Below are 14,886 nucleotides of genomic sequence, written 5' to 3'. Positions count from 1 at the left end.
ACTTCATTCAAATATTCTTCTAAGCACAATTCGTCTATCCTCATTCTTCTGATATTGACTGCACTTTGCATCGAATCCGGTCATGTCAGAGACGCGAAGCCGTAGGGCTTCTCTGTTGGGATCCATTCAAGTCCTTCGAAGCAAGACTCGTGAAGGAAAACACACTTATCAGCGGCTGGGCAGCGAGAGAGACAGCGGTCCAAAGGACAATGACAAAGCCGGACGCATCTTCTCATTTGGCTCATTCATTCCTATTAAGGATGAAAGCTCAATCCTGTACTCGCTCAGAGTAAAGGGTCGCAACTCTCAGATACACGAAGCATGGGATTCTCATCGCCAAGTCTCAATGCCTCTACCTACCAAGTCATCCTCATTTGGCTCTCAAGATTCAAACGAAACCACAGCCAGCAGTGAGAAATCTTATAGAAAGATCAAGATATCGATCCGCCGTTTGACAGCAAGAGCTGGTCCTTCTTCCTCGCCATCAAGCAGTCAAACGTCTTCGAGATCCACCAGTTTCACTAGCTCAACTTCGACCTCATCGTCCGAACACAAGTATTCGAAGATCCCAGTCCCTACTGCTCATCCAGTCAATGGTATTCACTCTCGCGAAACGTATCAAAAGGAAGGAAAGCGGAGTTTGCTGTCATCACTGAACAAGCGTTACATCAATCTCAGACGGAACGCGAGCAACGATGAAAACAAGTCCATCTCAAATATTGGAACGCAAGAAACAGAAGATGGAGATCTTGACATTCCTACTCCTCCTCGGCTGGTCAAAATAGCTCAAAACGTTCGATATGTCCGACCTACCGAACCTGTTCGAGTTTACCGAATCAGTAGACCTGTCCAGGCAGTGCAAGTTAACCAACCTACGCTACCTACTCAACCTATCCAGCCAGTGGTGCCTATTGAGCTTGCCAAATCTGCTGAGAATGTCCAACCGACTGCCGAAAGTGCTTCAGTCTGTGAAAAATGTCTGGAACATCAATCCAAGCAAACCGAGATGATCGAGCAGCGCACTGAGGTTGTGTTGGACTCATCATCGAAGAAATTTCGTTCGTCAATCACACGAACTACTTCCTCTTCATCCTCAAAGGCTGCATTGATCCATTTGACTTCTCCACGGAGTTCTATACCGGTTCCTGCTAAAGTCAGATCTCCTGCAAAGCCATGCGCTCCTGCCTTACAAGATGGAAGAAAGGCGTCGGAGGAGCAAGGAATAAACAACAATACAAGAGGCAGCGCCATCCCCGTTCCAAACAATGCCACTGGCCTGAATGTCAAGAAAGTACGATTTAGCGAACCTCTTCCACAAAGACAGCAGACCTTCACTCACCATCAGTTGTCCGATAATCAGTCTGCCTTCATATGCAAAATAACAAATCGCACCTTAAGAAGTACAAGCGACATGCAGCCGAAGAAGCTGCGCATGAGCAGAGGGTTCGCCAACCTGAAGGCCCTTCAGACTGAAGAAGAGGTTATTTCACAGCCAGCATCCGATGACAACCAAGACCAGAGCGTTTCTAAAACAAGCCAACAGGAACAATCTGCAAATGTGCCTACGACCAGAAACAAGGCTGGCACTCAGAGAATGGTACTGCCCAGAGATGATAATCACACCAGCCGGATCCCAGGCAACAAGCAGAGAACGCTGACCACGACCATTCCTGCTGGCTTCCAGGTATCCGAGGCACAGCCCCGTCAGTATTGGCTTGGCCGTTTCATGACTCTCACCAACGCGTTCCACTACGAAGATTCTTTCAATGAACCCGATATCGCCACTGGATTTGGCATGCTGTCGAGCTACTCCCGACCTCTGGGTCACCCCGATGCGAACCTTGCGAACTATCGTGTCAAGCGTGCCTTCATGGTTCTTGAGAATGTCTGCGTGACGGAGGAGGCGTCTGCTAGTCTGAGAGAGTTCAGAGACGAGTATATTGCGATTCATGGAGATCGTTGGATGTTGTGATGAGATTGCTTTGTGAAGGATTACGGGAGGCTGAAAGATCGTTTGTGCGTATTCACCATGTGGCGTTTCATTGGATTATGAGTATCTGGGCCGCATCACCGTACTGAAGTGGGGAGTTTGGGACATGAAGGTGTCGGGATACACTAGACCAGATGTCTATCTGTTGGGAAAGGCGATTAATCGGAGGAGTTATTGGTGTGAAGGGTTGACTGCAAACTGCTGTACTTTGGACGACACCGGAGTTTGATATCTACATGGGTTTTCTAACAATCATTGCAAGCAGCCTGTCTGATGCGTAGAATTTAGTATAATCCTGATTGAGCAGGCCGTCAACAACCTCAGAGGCCACAGACCCTTTATGATATTCGCCATATTCAAAGAACAGTGCGTCCTAACGCCATACCATGCTTGTCAAAGATTGAACCATAGAAACAATTTTAGTCCGTGGAGGGCGCCGGGCCAGGCCGGTTCCGGCCTGGAATGACTTTACTTCCTCCTGCTCTTCAAGAAAGCAGCAACCTGGTGATGTCGAGTGACAAAGAACATCCGCTTGCGATCAGATTTCCAGACCAGAACGCCGATCTCCTCGGCATATCGACACGGGGCCTCATATTCGGCCAGAGTGTTGAAGTCCCTGAATAAAAAGCCATGTGTCGCTTTGACGCGATCTCTCTCGAGCTGCCAAAGACGAATCTGATCCACAACGGTAGGCGGTAGGACAGACACCGGCATTCCGGCTTGATTAGAAGTCGACCTGGACACATTGTGCTTGCGCATTTGTGGGTGTGCATGTGTTGATAGGTAAGAGATGATTTGATCGGCGGTGATGCCCATCTCCACTGCACGACGGACTGACTGGCGGGTGATTTTACCCGTGATCAAATTCGGGAAGCGATATTTCAATGTGGTGAACAGTGCAATGAGGGAGATCTGGAGCGGTGAGGAGGTATATGCGTAGAGTCGGTAATTCGTTTCGATGATGATGAATCCGGAACCGGCCTTGCTCGAGGATGTGCCCGTAGGTCCAGAAAGGGAGCCAGCGAGAGGATTGCTCAGAGTGCTGGAGTCGGAAGTCAAGGTGGTTGCGAGGCGCGTCGGGTAGAAATGAGTGGCATCCGGGGTTTCTTGGTAGACGATACCAAAGTCGGCCAAGTCGGTCAGAGTGCGCAATTGGTTCGACGTCAACTGCTTCTTCTCATATGATTTCCCCAGTTCCAAACTGCTCAGGAAGAACACAAAGGAAAGCACCTCGACGCTGTCCATACCGATGGCCGCGGCGCTCTCAACATATAGAACTAGGATATGCCACACTTGAGTGCCAACGTCTTGTAGAGCGAAAGCGAACCCGTCCTGTGTAATTTCCACTCGACGATCCCTGATCTCGACGAGGTGGCCCGCCTGCAAGAGCTCCTTCACGCCTTTGCTCAAACTGACGTCGCGTTGCATGCCCAGTCCACTGGTCCCCACCATGTATCCCAGAACTCCTTCCCACTGCCGTCTGGAATACTCGTCCAAATCCGCAATGGAGACGGCTTCTTTGTCAGATATCTGTGACAGGACACCGAACGATTGAGTCTGCTCGGCACCGGTGAGAGCCTGCCGAAGAGAGGATGCAAAAGGATCGGTGACGGTGTATGCTTTTATGTTATCCGACGTCGTAGTGCTGGTCATAATGTGCAACCTGCCCAAAATTGAAAGCGCATTATCTCGCTCTCTTTTGGGAGTCAGCGACTATATTTTCCGATACGTTCACTCTGAGAAAGTAGTTGATACTCACTTCAAACTGCCTGGTCTGACCCACGCCTCCAAATCCGCTGCTGGAAGTGGGTCCTTGAGGTAGAGAAGGGCCATCACGAAACATTTTGCTGTGATTTATCAGTCCAAAAAGGGCTCATCTGCACGATGACGAGGCAGACACGTACCCAGGTCAGGCAGCATGCGCCTGAAAATGGCGAGAGCAGTGGAGGGCTGCTGGTAGAGCTTGTTGAAGACAGTACCAGGCAAGCTCTCCAGGTAATCGAAAGGACGGGGTGGTGCCGCAGCCATCTTGCCTGCAGGGCCAAAATAATTCGTTATCTCTGCAGCATCATCAGGCGTTGGCACTAAGAAACCTCCACGATGAAGGGTGAGGATAACTGGGCGGTCTTGAGTTCTGTCTGATTGGAGAAGTTGCATCAGATATTGTCCGGTGACCATAGCGGCCACCAAGCGCAGTCGGCGATGATCTCACTGTTTAGCTTCTCCATCCATAACCTAGGGCAGATACGTAACGCTTCATAGTCATAGTCCATTCCTTATCCATTTCCTATTCCGCGTCTCCGATTGCATTTTTCGCACTGAGTAAATATGACAACCTTGCGATTTGTCAGATCTGTAAGTATCAAATTGTTTGATTCAAATGATACTTCCATCGTAACCGTTCTGTACAGGTCTGGGAGTCCTTCCGGGCTACCTCAGGGTTAGAGCCTCGGTAAGTACGGACAGAGGGCTCATATAGACACTCGAGCAAGACCGCCGCTGACAATATCTCTTGAGGTTCCAGCCTCCTTGACAATGTAAGATTTTGCTTCTGCAACCCATCGACTTTGCGATTTTTGCCCTGCGATATCATTGACACTTAGTATCGGACAAGCGTTTCGGGATATACTAATAGCCGCTCTCAGCTCCGAGTAACTGCTGCACGACCTGGAACTGTCAACTTTGAGCTTGATATCCAGAAAGAGCACACGGTAAGCCTCCGGCCTGTGACTGACTCTTTGTCCCATTTTAACAATATTATCAGAATAGACTCAGCATCCTTCATGGAGGGACAATAGCTAGTATGGGTACTGTATACCGTTAAGACCCGTCACCCTTTTTGCCATCTCATTGACCTTTGTGTCAGTGGACCTTGGCGGCTCCCTAGCTGTCGCTTCTCGAGGCTTGTTTGCGACAGGTGTCTCGACAGATCTTAATGGTATGCCAAAACCCGATGTGCCGAATATGTCCAAGACTTGCATATATCCTGATACGAGCTTCTATCACAAGTAACATACCTGAGCTCCGGTGGTAAAGTTGGAGACAAGATCCAAGCGGTTCGTTTTTTTTGCTTTTAAGCCAGAGTTTTTACAAGATTACTGACGTGTATACAGGAAGTCACTTGCGATAAGTGTGAGTCTCCTACTAATGATCAGAGGACGAGTCCTCCCAGAACTACGCCATCATAGACCCATACGAACTCTAGTCCATTGATATGCCTAACCAATCGACAGTTGGGAAGACTCTAGCATACACAAACATCAAGTTCATGAACTCCAAGGGTGAGGTCTTCGCAAGAGGAAGTCATACAAAGTACGCGTTTGCGCTTCACCGAATAAGACAGTTCGAAGAGCTGACTGCGTTAACCGGCAGGTACATTGCTCTTGCCTGGAAAGACCCCAAAAACATTGTTGAGGAACTCGATGGACGCAAGGAATCGTAGACAAATCGTCGTATTTGGCGGCTTACACTCTTGGCGTTGGTGGACCTTTCTATCACGGCTGAGGCACTCATCCAGGAGACATATATACACGGATAGTTCCCATCTAGAGGATCTGACAAGCCCCTATAGATCGAAGTGACTTAGGAATACCGCTGTATATAGAAAGTATGAACATCTTGTACATCTTTCATAGCCCCGTACTTATTGACCACACTTCGGAATTTTCTTCATTTTAGGGGCCGGGGGAAGCGGCAGGCACACAGCGGCGTAAGGCACATCACACTGGTTCAGTCAAAAGCACCGCGATTATATGGTGTATTATATCGAATCAGGCGCCGAATATACATAAGAACTTTGAGCACAACCCTACAGGCAGGCTACACCGTTGGGAGGAATAATGATGTCAAGCTGTTGGGTTCAATGAAATCCTGCACGGCTATTCACGTCTGCTCATGCAATGGGTCATCCTCGGGCTCATCGCCCGCTCCAAGCATAACTTCGTCCTCGTCCAACAGCTCGTTTTCCCCGTCAGGCAATGCATCGTCTACTATGAGGTCCTGATCACCCATGGCCCTAACCTTGGCCTGAGTCATTTCAAACACATATTGCCCGAGATGTTCGACTCCCTCCATAGGTGTACCCTGAACCTCGTCGTCCAGCGATCTTGTGGTTGGGAACATTTCGCCCGTGGTCAACATGAGTTTGTCAGGGCGCTGTAGGAGAAGGTCAAAGGCCGGCTTGAGTTCATAGCATGACTCAAAAACCTCGCGACGACCGAGGATATAGAGACCTAGGCGGGAACGGGAAAGAGCTACCGTAAGGCGGCGAACGTCTCGGAGATAGCCCACTGTGCGAGTTCGCGTGAGGGAAAGGATAACGTCTGCGCATAACCTAGGTCAGCATAATCCGTAGCTCAAGACAGTTCAACTTACAGTCGTTCTGTTCACCCTGATACTTATCCACAGTTGTTACGATCTTAGGCATGCCAAACAGTGCGTTTTTAGCACATCGATGGGCAAGAACGTCTTTAATCAGCGCCGTTTGGCCTGCGTAGGTAGCAAGAATGGATATCTTTGATGCCGGGTACCCTAGGAGACGCATGTACTGATAAATGGCGACAGCGTACTCGGCTTCTCCCAGGTTCTGGATGAAGTGAGGGGTCGGCTCCCTTTCTCCGCTCCCCTGATAATCTGGGACGTTGATGAACTGATAGTCGTACTGGAAGCCAGCATTCGCGTGCTTGTATTCTTGAGCCGTGTGAACAATGGGCAAATCTCCAAGCTGATGATAACGCCACCGGAAAAGTTCTGCCAAGCTAGGTCTTGCTCGGCCCTGCTGATCAAGGTTGATCACAGGGACGCCTAGTCTTACCAAGCGTAGGAAAAGACTCTGCTCGAAATGGGCGTACTGGCGGAAAGCAAGGTTCTGAATAATCGGAGAGTTCTGAAGGTGATCGCCGCAAAGAACCACGCGTTTCAGAGGGAGCTCGCCATTCTTCATGTGCTGTAGGGCGGACGGAATAAAACTTTCGATCTCAGTAATCTGCGCCGCCTCTTCCATCACGACGTTGTCATAATGGAAGCCAAGGTCGGCGATTTCCTGTCGACGCATTGCCGCATGTGTAGATGTCATAGCAATGATTCTCGCTTCTTTCACAAGGAGATAGTTTGCCTTGTCACGGGATTGCCTCAGAATCTCAAATGGGCGAATATCCTCCAGCTCAGAGAAGATCTTGTCGATATGCCGTTGACAACCTTCCGCCACATCCAGCAATGTCTCCTTCGAAGCGGCCGGATCAAACACAGGCTGAGGGGCAGTTGAGAAATAGGCATGGAATGGAAAAGACGCAATGATATCCTCGGTGGTTGTACTTTCAGCACGAGCATGGTCGAAGAATTTTGCCCAGGCTGGCTGGATGTAGACTGTATTGAAATACCCAGCCGTCTCACACGAATTGCCGTGTGCGCCTTCTGCACCGATCGACGCCGCTAAGCGTGTCACTTCAGCGAGGAAGTAATTGCGGTTTTCAAGAAACGACTCCACGCGGCCATATTTGCTGTAACTGGTTTCGGTTTCGAGTTCCTCTTCACCATGGCCGAGTCGAAGAAGATGACGTTCATCGATGTCTAGGGCAACGATCTTTTGGAACAACTGATTAAGAGCCTGGTTACTGTGCGCGATCAGAAGGGTACGCTCCTTCGGGAAGTCATGGTAAATATTATTGATGATTTGAGTTGCAACATCCGTTTTACCAGTTCCAGGAGGGCCAACGATCACAGTCAATCCGGGCTGCGTGCCGGATGCGATAGCTTCAACCTGAGCTGGGGTGAAACGAATGGTGTTGAGTTTGGGAGCATCGACAGGATAGGGACCTGGATTTGGCTGTTTGTATGTCGACACGCGGATCACTCGTGCACTTGTTCCTTCCTTCTCAACCGGATCTCTCCGTCGCTTCTTCAACGATGTTTCTGAAGGCGCTTTGGAAGTATTTTCAACGTATTCAATTACGTACGGGGGCCCGAAACTCGACGCCTCATTACCCGAAGGCTCAATGGTGCACCCTGGGAAACTTTCCACTAGGTGCTGCCAGTCCAGAAAAGTGTCTCGGAAATCAACTGACTTCAGTCGGTTGGGCAATTCCGTATACCTGGCACCTGCAGGATCTCCGTATCCTAGAAAGATATCCTGAATCCAAGAAGGAAGGGTAACATCAGAGACAATGAGTCTCTGCATGTTCTCCAGTATCGACCTGAAATTGTTCTCCCGCCCTTTCCGTCTTGCAATCACGTTTATCAATGGATAAATGTCCTGCTTTCCTTGGGAGGTGCGATCCTTATCAGCCTTGAAAGCGGATGGATCCAGATTGAGCAGCAATCTCCGGAGGCGAGGTCGAGATTGATACCCATTCGTGTGGCCCACAACTGGTTCACGAAGTGGGCGACCCTGTTCATCGAGAACCTGAACCACCGTTGCAGTCCTAAGGTGCATCAGACTCGGAGTCTCTACAGAGCTGTCCCTGAAAACGGAATTGTTTGCAGTACCCGGTTGGACAGCTAGAAGGAAGACGACGTCATCTGGACGAAGTGAGTCCCACTCCTTCCGAATGTGATCTGCTAACCTGCCAACTTCGATTGCAATCTCAGCTCTCACAAAAGCTGGGTCAGACGAGCCTACTTTAGGAGGTGCAACCTCGATTATGGCTGGTTTGGAGATGGGAATGGCCATGCGAGAGAAACCATCGAAGGTCAGCGTTTTACCATCGCGGCTTGATCGAGGCTGCATCCGCTTGATAATCGCTTCCATATCCTTTCGGACCTGGAAGAAAGCTTCGGAACGATACAGCAGGAACGACCGCCAAAGAAAGTCGCCAAGGCTCAGATATTGAAGATTCAGTTTCGGAATCGCAAGCGGTCGAGATCCGTCATAGGTTTCGTTTCGCAAGAATGAAGGGTCATAGAGATCTTTTTCTGTGGGCACAATGCTTAGTCGGGATGCGGTCTCTTGAAACGGCACCTTGCGCTCGTAGAATGACAGAAGTATCTCGAGATAGAGATGTCGAGTCGGTATGACACCGGATTGTTTGGGATAATCTGTCCGGAAACCCAGGTGCATACAGAGACTTTGAAGCTCGGAGTCGTTCAGGGCACTCAGTTGCCCTTCCAGTTCTGAGCGTTGCTCGATTGAGCCGTAATTTGACAGAGCAAGGATCATCAGCTTATCCTTGAAGTGCTTCATTGCGGTCCGCTGCAAATGTGCCAACTCTCGGGAATGGCTCTCATAGATTGCCTGCGGGTCAAGAGGTTCGCCGGTGTAATCATCGATTGCGAATCCTGAGAAATGGTTAAGAAGCTCAACGAGGTCGCGGAAGAGAGCATTTCCAGGAGAACGGTACATTTGCGAAAGCCGTATAACCGGGAGTAAGTTGAGATCCTTCAATAACGTGTTGACGTAGCGCCGTGTCGGGAGCTGACTCTCCAAGTCTACCAGGTATTCCAGAAACCTCTCACAATAGCGTAGATTATCAGACAATTCCTGCTCGGACCCATTCAATCGCCGCAAGAAATCCAGAAGCATAGTAAAGAGCCACGATCGCTCGAATCGCATCCTCGCCTTTGCTGTCTCATCTCCAGCTTCGTACCGCTTCCCAGCTGCTCTCCAGGCTTTCTTTAATGATGGTACTTTAGCAAAGATCCGATCCCTTAGTTCTTCGCTCGAGAGATTGTGCCAGATGGAAATCGAAACGAGAGGTGCGCACTCCTTTCGGATGAGTACGTTCTCCAGGGATTGGAAAGCACTGATAATGAAGGACAATATCGATTGGCGAGAGAAGGTAGACAAAGAATTGTCGACGCTCATAGAGAGGATACGATGGAAAAGGTTGGAGAAGTCGCCGGGCCGGTCAGAGAAGGTCTCTATAATTCATTAGCTTCTCACAGGTATACCGGCCTGAAACTACAGGAACGCACCCCATATTGGCAAATGATCTCGCTGCTTAATGCTGACAATCAGCGCAATTAGTAGCACATGGTGATTGGACGCATCTTCCGAATATGTCGGCCACAGGTATCTATAGGCAATTAGCTTCAAGGGACCAAAAAAAGCGTCAGGCACAGTGGCAGTGCGCACTTCTCCAGAATATTTAAGTTCTCCAGTGTCAAGAGCGAACGAAGGCTGAAGTTTTCAGCTTCTAAGGGTTCCCATAATCCCTGTCTAATAACATCCTGCTTGGCTTTGCGGACGGTAGAGGCCCCAAGCCAGTGGGTTTTGGCCAGCTGGACCCATGAGCTGTCCTCACGGAAGTCCGCCACCGTTGGCCGGGAATCGAGGCCTTGCGCCATAGCCTGACGTGTTTGCAGGCCCATTCCTCGATGTTGAGGGCTGATTCAAAAGTACTGCAGGCGCAGGTCCAATTTATTTGCGCAAGTGGTCCGTCGCGGGCGGAAAGCGAAGCTGTTAGCGCGCGTTTAAGCCAAGACTGACTTCTTGGCGGCTAGTGACCGCAGAGCCGCCATTTATCACCCGAAGCTTGCGCGAACTTTACAACCATCCTTATCCTTTTTCTGTTAAGCTTGCTCTTGGTGACTCTGTGAGGATGTCGCTTGCTGAGCATGATGCGATGCATATATACAGAAAACTGGTCGATGATCTACTGAACCGTGCAGAACAAATCAAAAAAGATGCGCAAATAGAACCCCCTTTAACAGAGGCTCATTTGGGCGAGTCGATATGGGCAATCCAGGGGGAAGAAAAGCAAATGGTGGAACAGCTGAGCCAGCAGACACGCTTTGCGGCAGTTGAACTCGCTTTCCGGGAAAAGTTCTACAACCTTCTGGTATGACTCACTCAGAGGTTTAACTATTAAGTATGAGTGTGACATAAAGCTAACATTGAGCTATCTGTAGGCGAACACGACAATTGACGAGCCCTCGTTCATTCGCATGTGGAATTTGCTTGACATAATCTCAATTTTTTCTGATAATGGTTGGCCCCAGTCGTCTAGTCTTGTGACCGAACAGCTAGCTGACTGTGCATAGAACAGTGCGAGCCCGGTTTGATATTTTGGTTGATCGAGGAGTTGCTCGATAGCCAGACCATTGATGGTTGTCGCAAGGTATTCGATTATTTGGAGTCCCGCCGAGAACGGAATACAAAGGTCGATATTTCCTTCTGTCACTACAACTCATGCAGTACATCCGCTGATACTGTTCCAGAAACACTTCAAGCAAAAGAGCTTGATTATCCTTAGATCCTGCAATGAGCTGCTTCGGAGGCTGTCCCGGGCAGAGGACACGGTATTTTGCGGCCGTGTCTTCATATTTTTATTTCAGAGTTTCCCGCTTGGGGATAAAAGTGCTGTTAATCTCCGCGGCGAATATCACACCGAAAATGTTACCACCTTTGACGAGATTACTAAATCAGGAGCCAAGGAGAGCGATGATATGGATGTGGAAATGCCCGATGCGAAGGAAACATTAACAGCAACTGAAGCCCTGGGACATGATCATGATGGCCAACCACCACCTTCGGCCAGCGCTTCTCAGACGCTTGTACAAGAACAAGCAAAAATCCCCAAACTTATCGTCTCGAAAACTGAAGACAAGGATTCGGAGAAGGCAGTTGATTTGAACGCTCTGTACCCTGTTTTCTGGGGGCTGCAGGCATACTTCTCTGCCCCGACAAAAGTGTTTGATTCTCATCACTTCTCGTCCTTCATGACTGGTTTGGAAAACACATTGATCGCGTTCAAGAATATCAGAACAGACCTTGAGAATCAAAGTGCCAGTAAGACAGCCGAGGAAATACGGAAGTCTACAAAGCGGAAACGGAGCGTGGATGGCCAAGAAATTGCGAGCAGTTTCAACCCAAAGTATCTGACAAGCAGAGACTTGTTTGACCTCGAAGTACGTTGCTAAGGGTCCTGCGTCTGATTTTTACGTGCTAACGATCAGTACAGGTCAACGACACTGCTTTTAGAAGACACGTTCTTGTACAGGCATTGATTCTTCTGGATTTTGTGCTTTCTCTTACACCGAAAGCGAAAGCAAAACTTGCTGATTTGACGAACAAATCAGTGCTTTACGGTTTTGTATTGAATGAAGAAGATGTAAGCTGTTTGACACCTCTATACACTTTCCAAATTATGCTTCACTCCTTCCCCACGTCTTTCCCTCTCGCTTCGAAGACAAATTAACAGTTACAGGCCAAGTGGGCAACCAAGATGAGGAAAGCCATTGAGGAATATCTACAAGAAGGCGCTGGTGGTAAATTCTATTATCGCATGGTCGACACAGTTTTATCGAGGGATAAGAACTGGGTCCGTTGGAAAGCCGAGGGCTGTCCGCTCATCGAAAGGCCTGCCGTCTCAGTCGCAGAGTATCTCCGTGCTCGCGAGAATGCGACAAAAACCTATGCAAATAAGCGGCTTCGTCCCTCGCCTATGGGCGCCCTGAATCTCAACTTTTTGGCCGAGGGAGAGTCACTGTCAAGCATCGAGAAGCTGAAGGAGCCGGAGAGGTTTGTACCTCATTGTCCCTGGACCTGATCCCATTCATGGCTGACATGTGTCAAGATATTCTGTTCCCTCCGCCGACTCATTCATGATGGGCATCATGGATGATGAATTAGACATTGATACTGCGCATACGAAAGAAGACAAGGACACGGCGATTCGGGCAAAAGCGAGTAAAACTTGGCGCATTCTACGTCTTTCTGCTAAAGGCAAACTCGCGGCCTTTGACAAGATTGATGACGGCAAGAATCTGAAGGCTCTGTTTGAAGCCCCGCAACCTCTTGAGAGCACCACTCCTGCTCATGAACCGGCCTCCCAGGCTTCTGAGCCCGCGGCTAAGGCATCCGGCGATGCCGGACCGGAAGCCAATGCATCCGGACAAGAAGAACAGCCAGTTGACAGGAATACTACAGCAGTTTCCGAACAGACACCAGGTGATCTGAATGATAACAATCAAGAAGCAGTTACCGGGGCTCCCCAGGCGACCTGATGAATGAAAGACAGGCGACTTTCAAGTATCCTGTCGCTGAGATGAACGCATGCACTTGCTTATTTCAGAGTCCGAATTTCGACAACTGTTTTGGGATTGTGCTGCCTATGACTCCATCGATCGACACTCTGCTGATGAACTTGCTACATTGACCGTCTTCACAGTGTGCGGAAGATCCCAAGAGGATTATGGACCAAGCTGTTAGCAATCCTTCGACTGGAAATGGTGCGGCAGCGTCTAATGCAAGGTACGGTCTTCGAGACGAAGACAGCGAAGATTCCACCAGCCGCCTCATCGGCCGATGGCCTATTTGATTGCTGACGAACTCGACCCGTAAGTCAGGGGTCGCTGTCTGGCTGGGCTGTCGATAGACTGAAACATTGTCATCTCTACGGAGTACGTTTTCAAGTTTTGTTGTATCTGCCAGACTACAACGGACGCTATCAGGGGGAGAGGGGCATAACAGGAAGAAAGTGAGGAAAGAAAAACACGGTAAATGTGAAAAGCTTTAGGAGAAATTACGGTAACACGAATGCAGACACTCCTTGGGCATCTCGGGACTGCAAAAGCCATGACTATTTTTTTTTATTCATTTTTTCTATCCTTCCTTCTCTGTCTCTCCACTCCAAATGTGGTTTACTCTAGTATTAGTCTAGAGCGTTGGAAGCCAAAGAGGGCCAGTGCATCGGCTACCGGAAATTGAAGGCGTTCAGGCATCCACAAGGCCCACATCCATCCAGCCGGAGAATTCCTTGCGGTTTAAGGTGTGGGAGCAAAAGCTGCAGGGTGGGCGCATCTGGAATCAAATGGACACAAAGGCCAGCTACGGCCTACTGTACATCAACTTGGCAACGATGTCATTTGCTGTGACCACTGAGAGGAATACTATGTACTCCAGAGTAAGCTACAGGGCGTGGCCCGATTCCCTAAGGGATCAGCAACTCTAATCAGGAACAATTTAAAACTGATTGAGAGACGAAGACAGTTGCTGCATTGGCAGAATTGACAGGTTCATCCACTCTTCTTTTAGGTGTCCGTAACCAACGAGTAATGATCAAGAGTCATGATAGTTATTCGGTATGGTATAGTTGGCATCATTGTTTTTCTTGAATTTATTGTTTATTGTTCCCCTTCTTCCTACCTACTACTTCAGTATCAAAATGGAATTGGCGAGAGAAGTATTTCTGCGCGTTACTCCTGCGCTCATTCTAACTTCCTTTTTCAGCAGCCCCGTTTCAATGACAGCGCCTCCGCGGCTCCCTGTCAAGCTGTTGATGGCATTTGCGGAAATTACAGTGGTGTTTTTGGGATACCATGTTTCAGACAGATGAAAAGCAGGCAGCCGCAACCCCCTTAAGTAGGCCCCTTGATAGCTGGCTATGACCTCAATATGATCTGTACTTTAGAACATTCTAGTACAACGACTCCTGGAAGAAAAGATATCTGCAATCAGGGGAAAGACGAAAAGGGAGATTCTATTCGGCGCAAGTATCCGTCCCCTGTTCATTATCTTATTATGTAGTAATGGTACCTAGCTGACCTTTTCAATACGTAGTAACCAAGTAAATACTGTCTTGTTTACAAGACGAATTATTATTGTAGCGCAGCCTCTATACCAAGGATTCACCATCCAATATCAGCAGCAATGAATAATACTAAGACTATGGTATATGCTGTGCCTGACCAGCATCAACAACCCTAGGAGCAGAATCGGTACATAGAACCTCGGCAGTGTATCCGAAACCAATGATCACTGTGATCTCTGGACTAACATTATTAGTTGATCCCTGGAAATATTAATACCTCTATTGGGACCGAGGCACTTGGCTATCCAACTTAAGCGAACGGCAGACCATGGGTGATGCCCTTGCAAGGCCGTTGAACGATGTTTCACTTCATCGTGGCCAATGACTCGCACGGACCATGGAGGGCCAGCTAAATTAGCTAAACGAATT

General features: G+C 48.9%; 5 protein-coding genes across 5 annotated transcripts; 3 read left to right on the top strand and 2 right to left on the bottom strand.

Annotated features, from left to right (window-relative positions):
• Nucleotides 1-82: 82 nt before the first annotated feature.
• On the top strand, nucleotides 83-1,972 carry AFUA_4G04370 (uncharacterized protein; the record flags this gene model as incomplete). The annotated part of the gene is made up of 1 exon (XM_741529.1): nucleotides 83-1,972. One exon carries the CDS (start codon nucleotides 83-85, stop codon nucleotides 1,970-1,972), a length of 1,890 nt encoding a protein of 629 aa, XP_746622.1.
• Nucleotides 1,973-2,325: 353 nt separating this feature from the next.
• Nucleotides 2,326-4,163, bottom strand: AFUA_4G04360 (TFIIH/NER complex subunit TFB2). The gene is made up of 3 exons (XM_741528.2): nucleotides 3,895-4,163; nucleotides 3,750-3,837; nucleotides 2,326-3,686 (listed from the first exon to the last, which is right to left on the bottom strand). The coding sequence occupies exons 1-3, from the start codon at nucleotides 4,145-4,147 to the stop codon at nucleotides 2,459-2,461; spliced, it is 1,569 nt and encodes a 522-aa protein (XP_746621.2). The 5' UTR covers nucleotides 4,148-4,163; the 3' UTR covers nucleotides 2,326-2,458.
• A 155-nt stretch (nucleotides 4,164-4,318) lies between these two features.
• AFUA_4G04355 (PaaI family thioesterase) lies at nucleotides 4,319-5,432 on the top strand (the record flags this gene model as incomplete). Its single annotated transcript, XM_077804548.1, has 9 exons — nucleotides 4,319-4,345; nucleotides 4,402-4,442; nucleotides 4,515-4,527; nucleotides 4,594-4,701; nucleotides 4,755-4,797; nucleotides 4,857-4,928; nucleotides 5,000-5,046; nucleotides 5,104-5,122; nucleotides 5,224-5,432. 9 exons carry the CDS (start codon nucleotides 4,319-4,321, stop codon nucleotides 5,430-5,432), a joined length of 579 nt encoding a protein of 192 aa, XP_077660695.1.
• Nucleotides 5,433-5,872: 440 nt separating this feature from the next.
• Nucleotides 5,873-10,294, bottom strand: AFUA_4G04350 (RNA helicase aquarius; the record flags this gene model as incomplete). Its single annotated transcript, XM_741527.1, has 4 exons — nucleotides 5,873-6,312; nucleotides 6,365-9,844; nucleotides 9,899-9,999; nucleotides 10,059-10,294. The coding sequence occupies 4 exons, from the start codon at nucleotides 10,292-10,294 to the stop codon at nucleotides 5,873-5,875; spliced, it is 4,257 nt and encodes a 1,418-aa protein (XP_746620.1).
• Nucleotides 10,295-10,437: 143 nt separating this feature from the next.
• Nucleotides 10,438-14,628, top strand: AFUA_4G04330 (THO complex subunit THO1/HPR1). The gene is made up of 7 exons (XM_741525.3): nucleotides 10,438-10,764; nucleotides 10,835-10,913; nucleotides 10,967-11,085; nucleotides 11,144-11,833; nucleotides 11,887-12,036; nucleotides 12,133-12,446; nucleotides 12,502-14,628. Exons 1-7 carry the CDS (start codon nucleotides 10,525-10,527, stop codon nucleotides 12,929-12,931), a joined length of 2,022 nt encoding a protein of 673 aa, XP_746618.2. The 5' UTR covers nucleotides 10,438-10,524; the 3' UTR covers nucleotides 12,932-14,628.
• Nucleotides 14,629-14,886: the final 258 nt, after the last annotated feature.

Source organism: Aspergillus fumigatus, chromosome 4 (assembly GCF_000002655.1).
Source record: "Aspergillus fumigatus Af293 chromosome 4, whole genome shotgun sequence".
NCBI lineage: Eukaryota > Fungi > Ascomycota > Eurotiomycetes > Eurotiales > Aspergillaceae > Aspergillus > Aspergillus fumigatus.
Note: the sequence above shows the minus strand (reverse complement) of the source record. Positions and strands in the feature narration are given on the sequence as shown.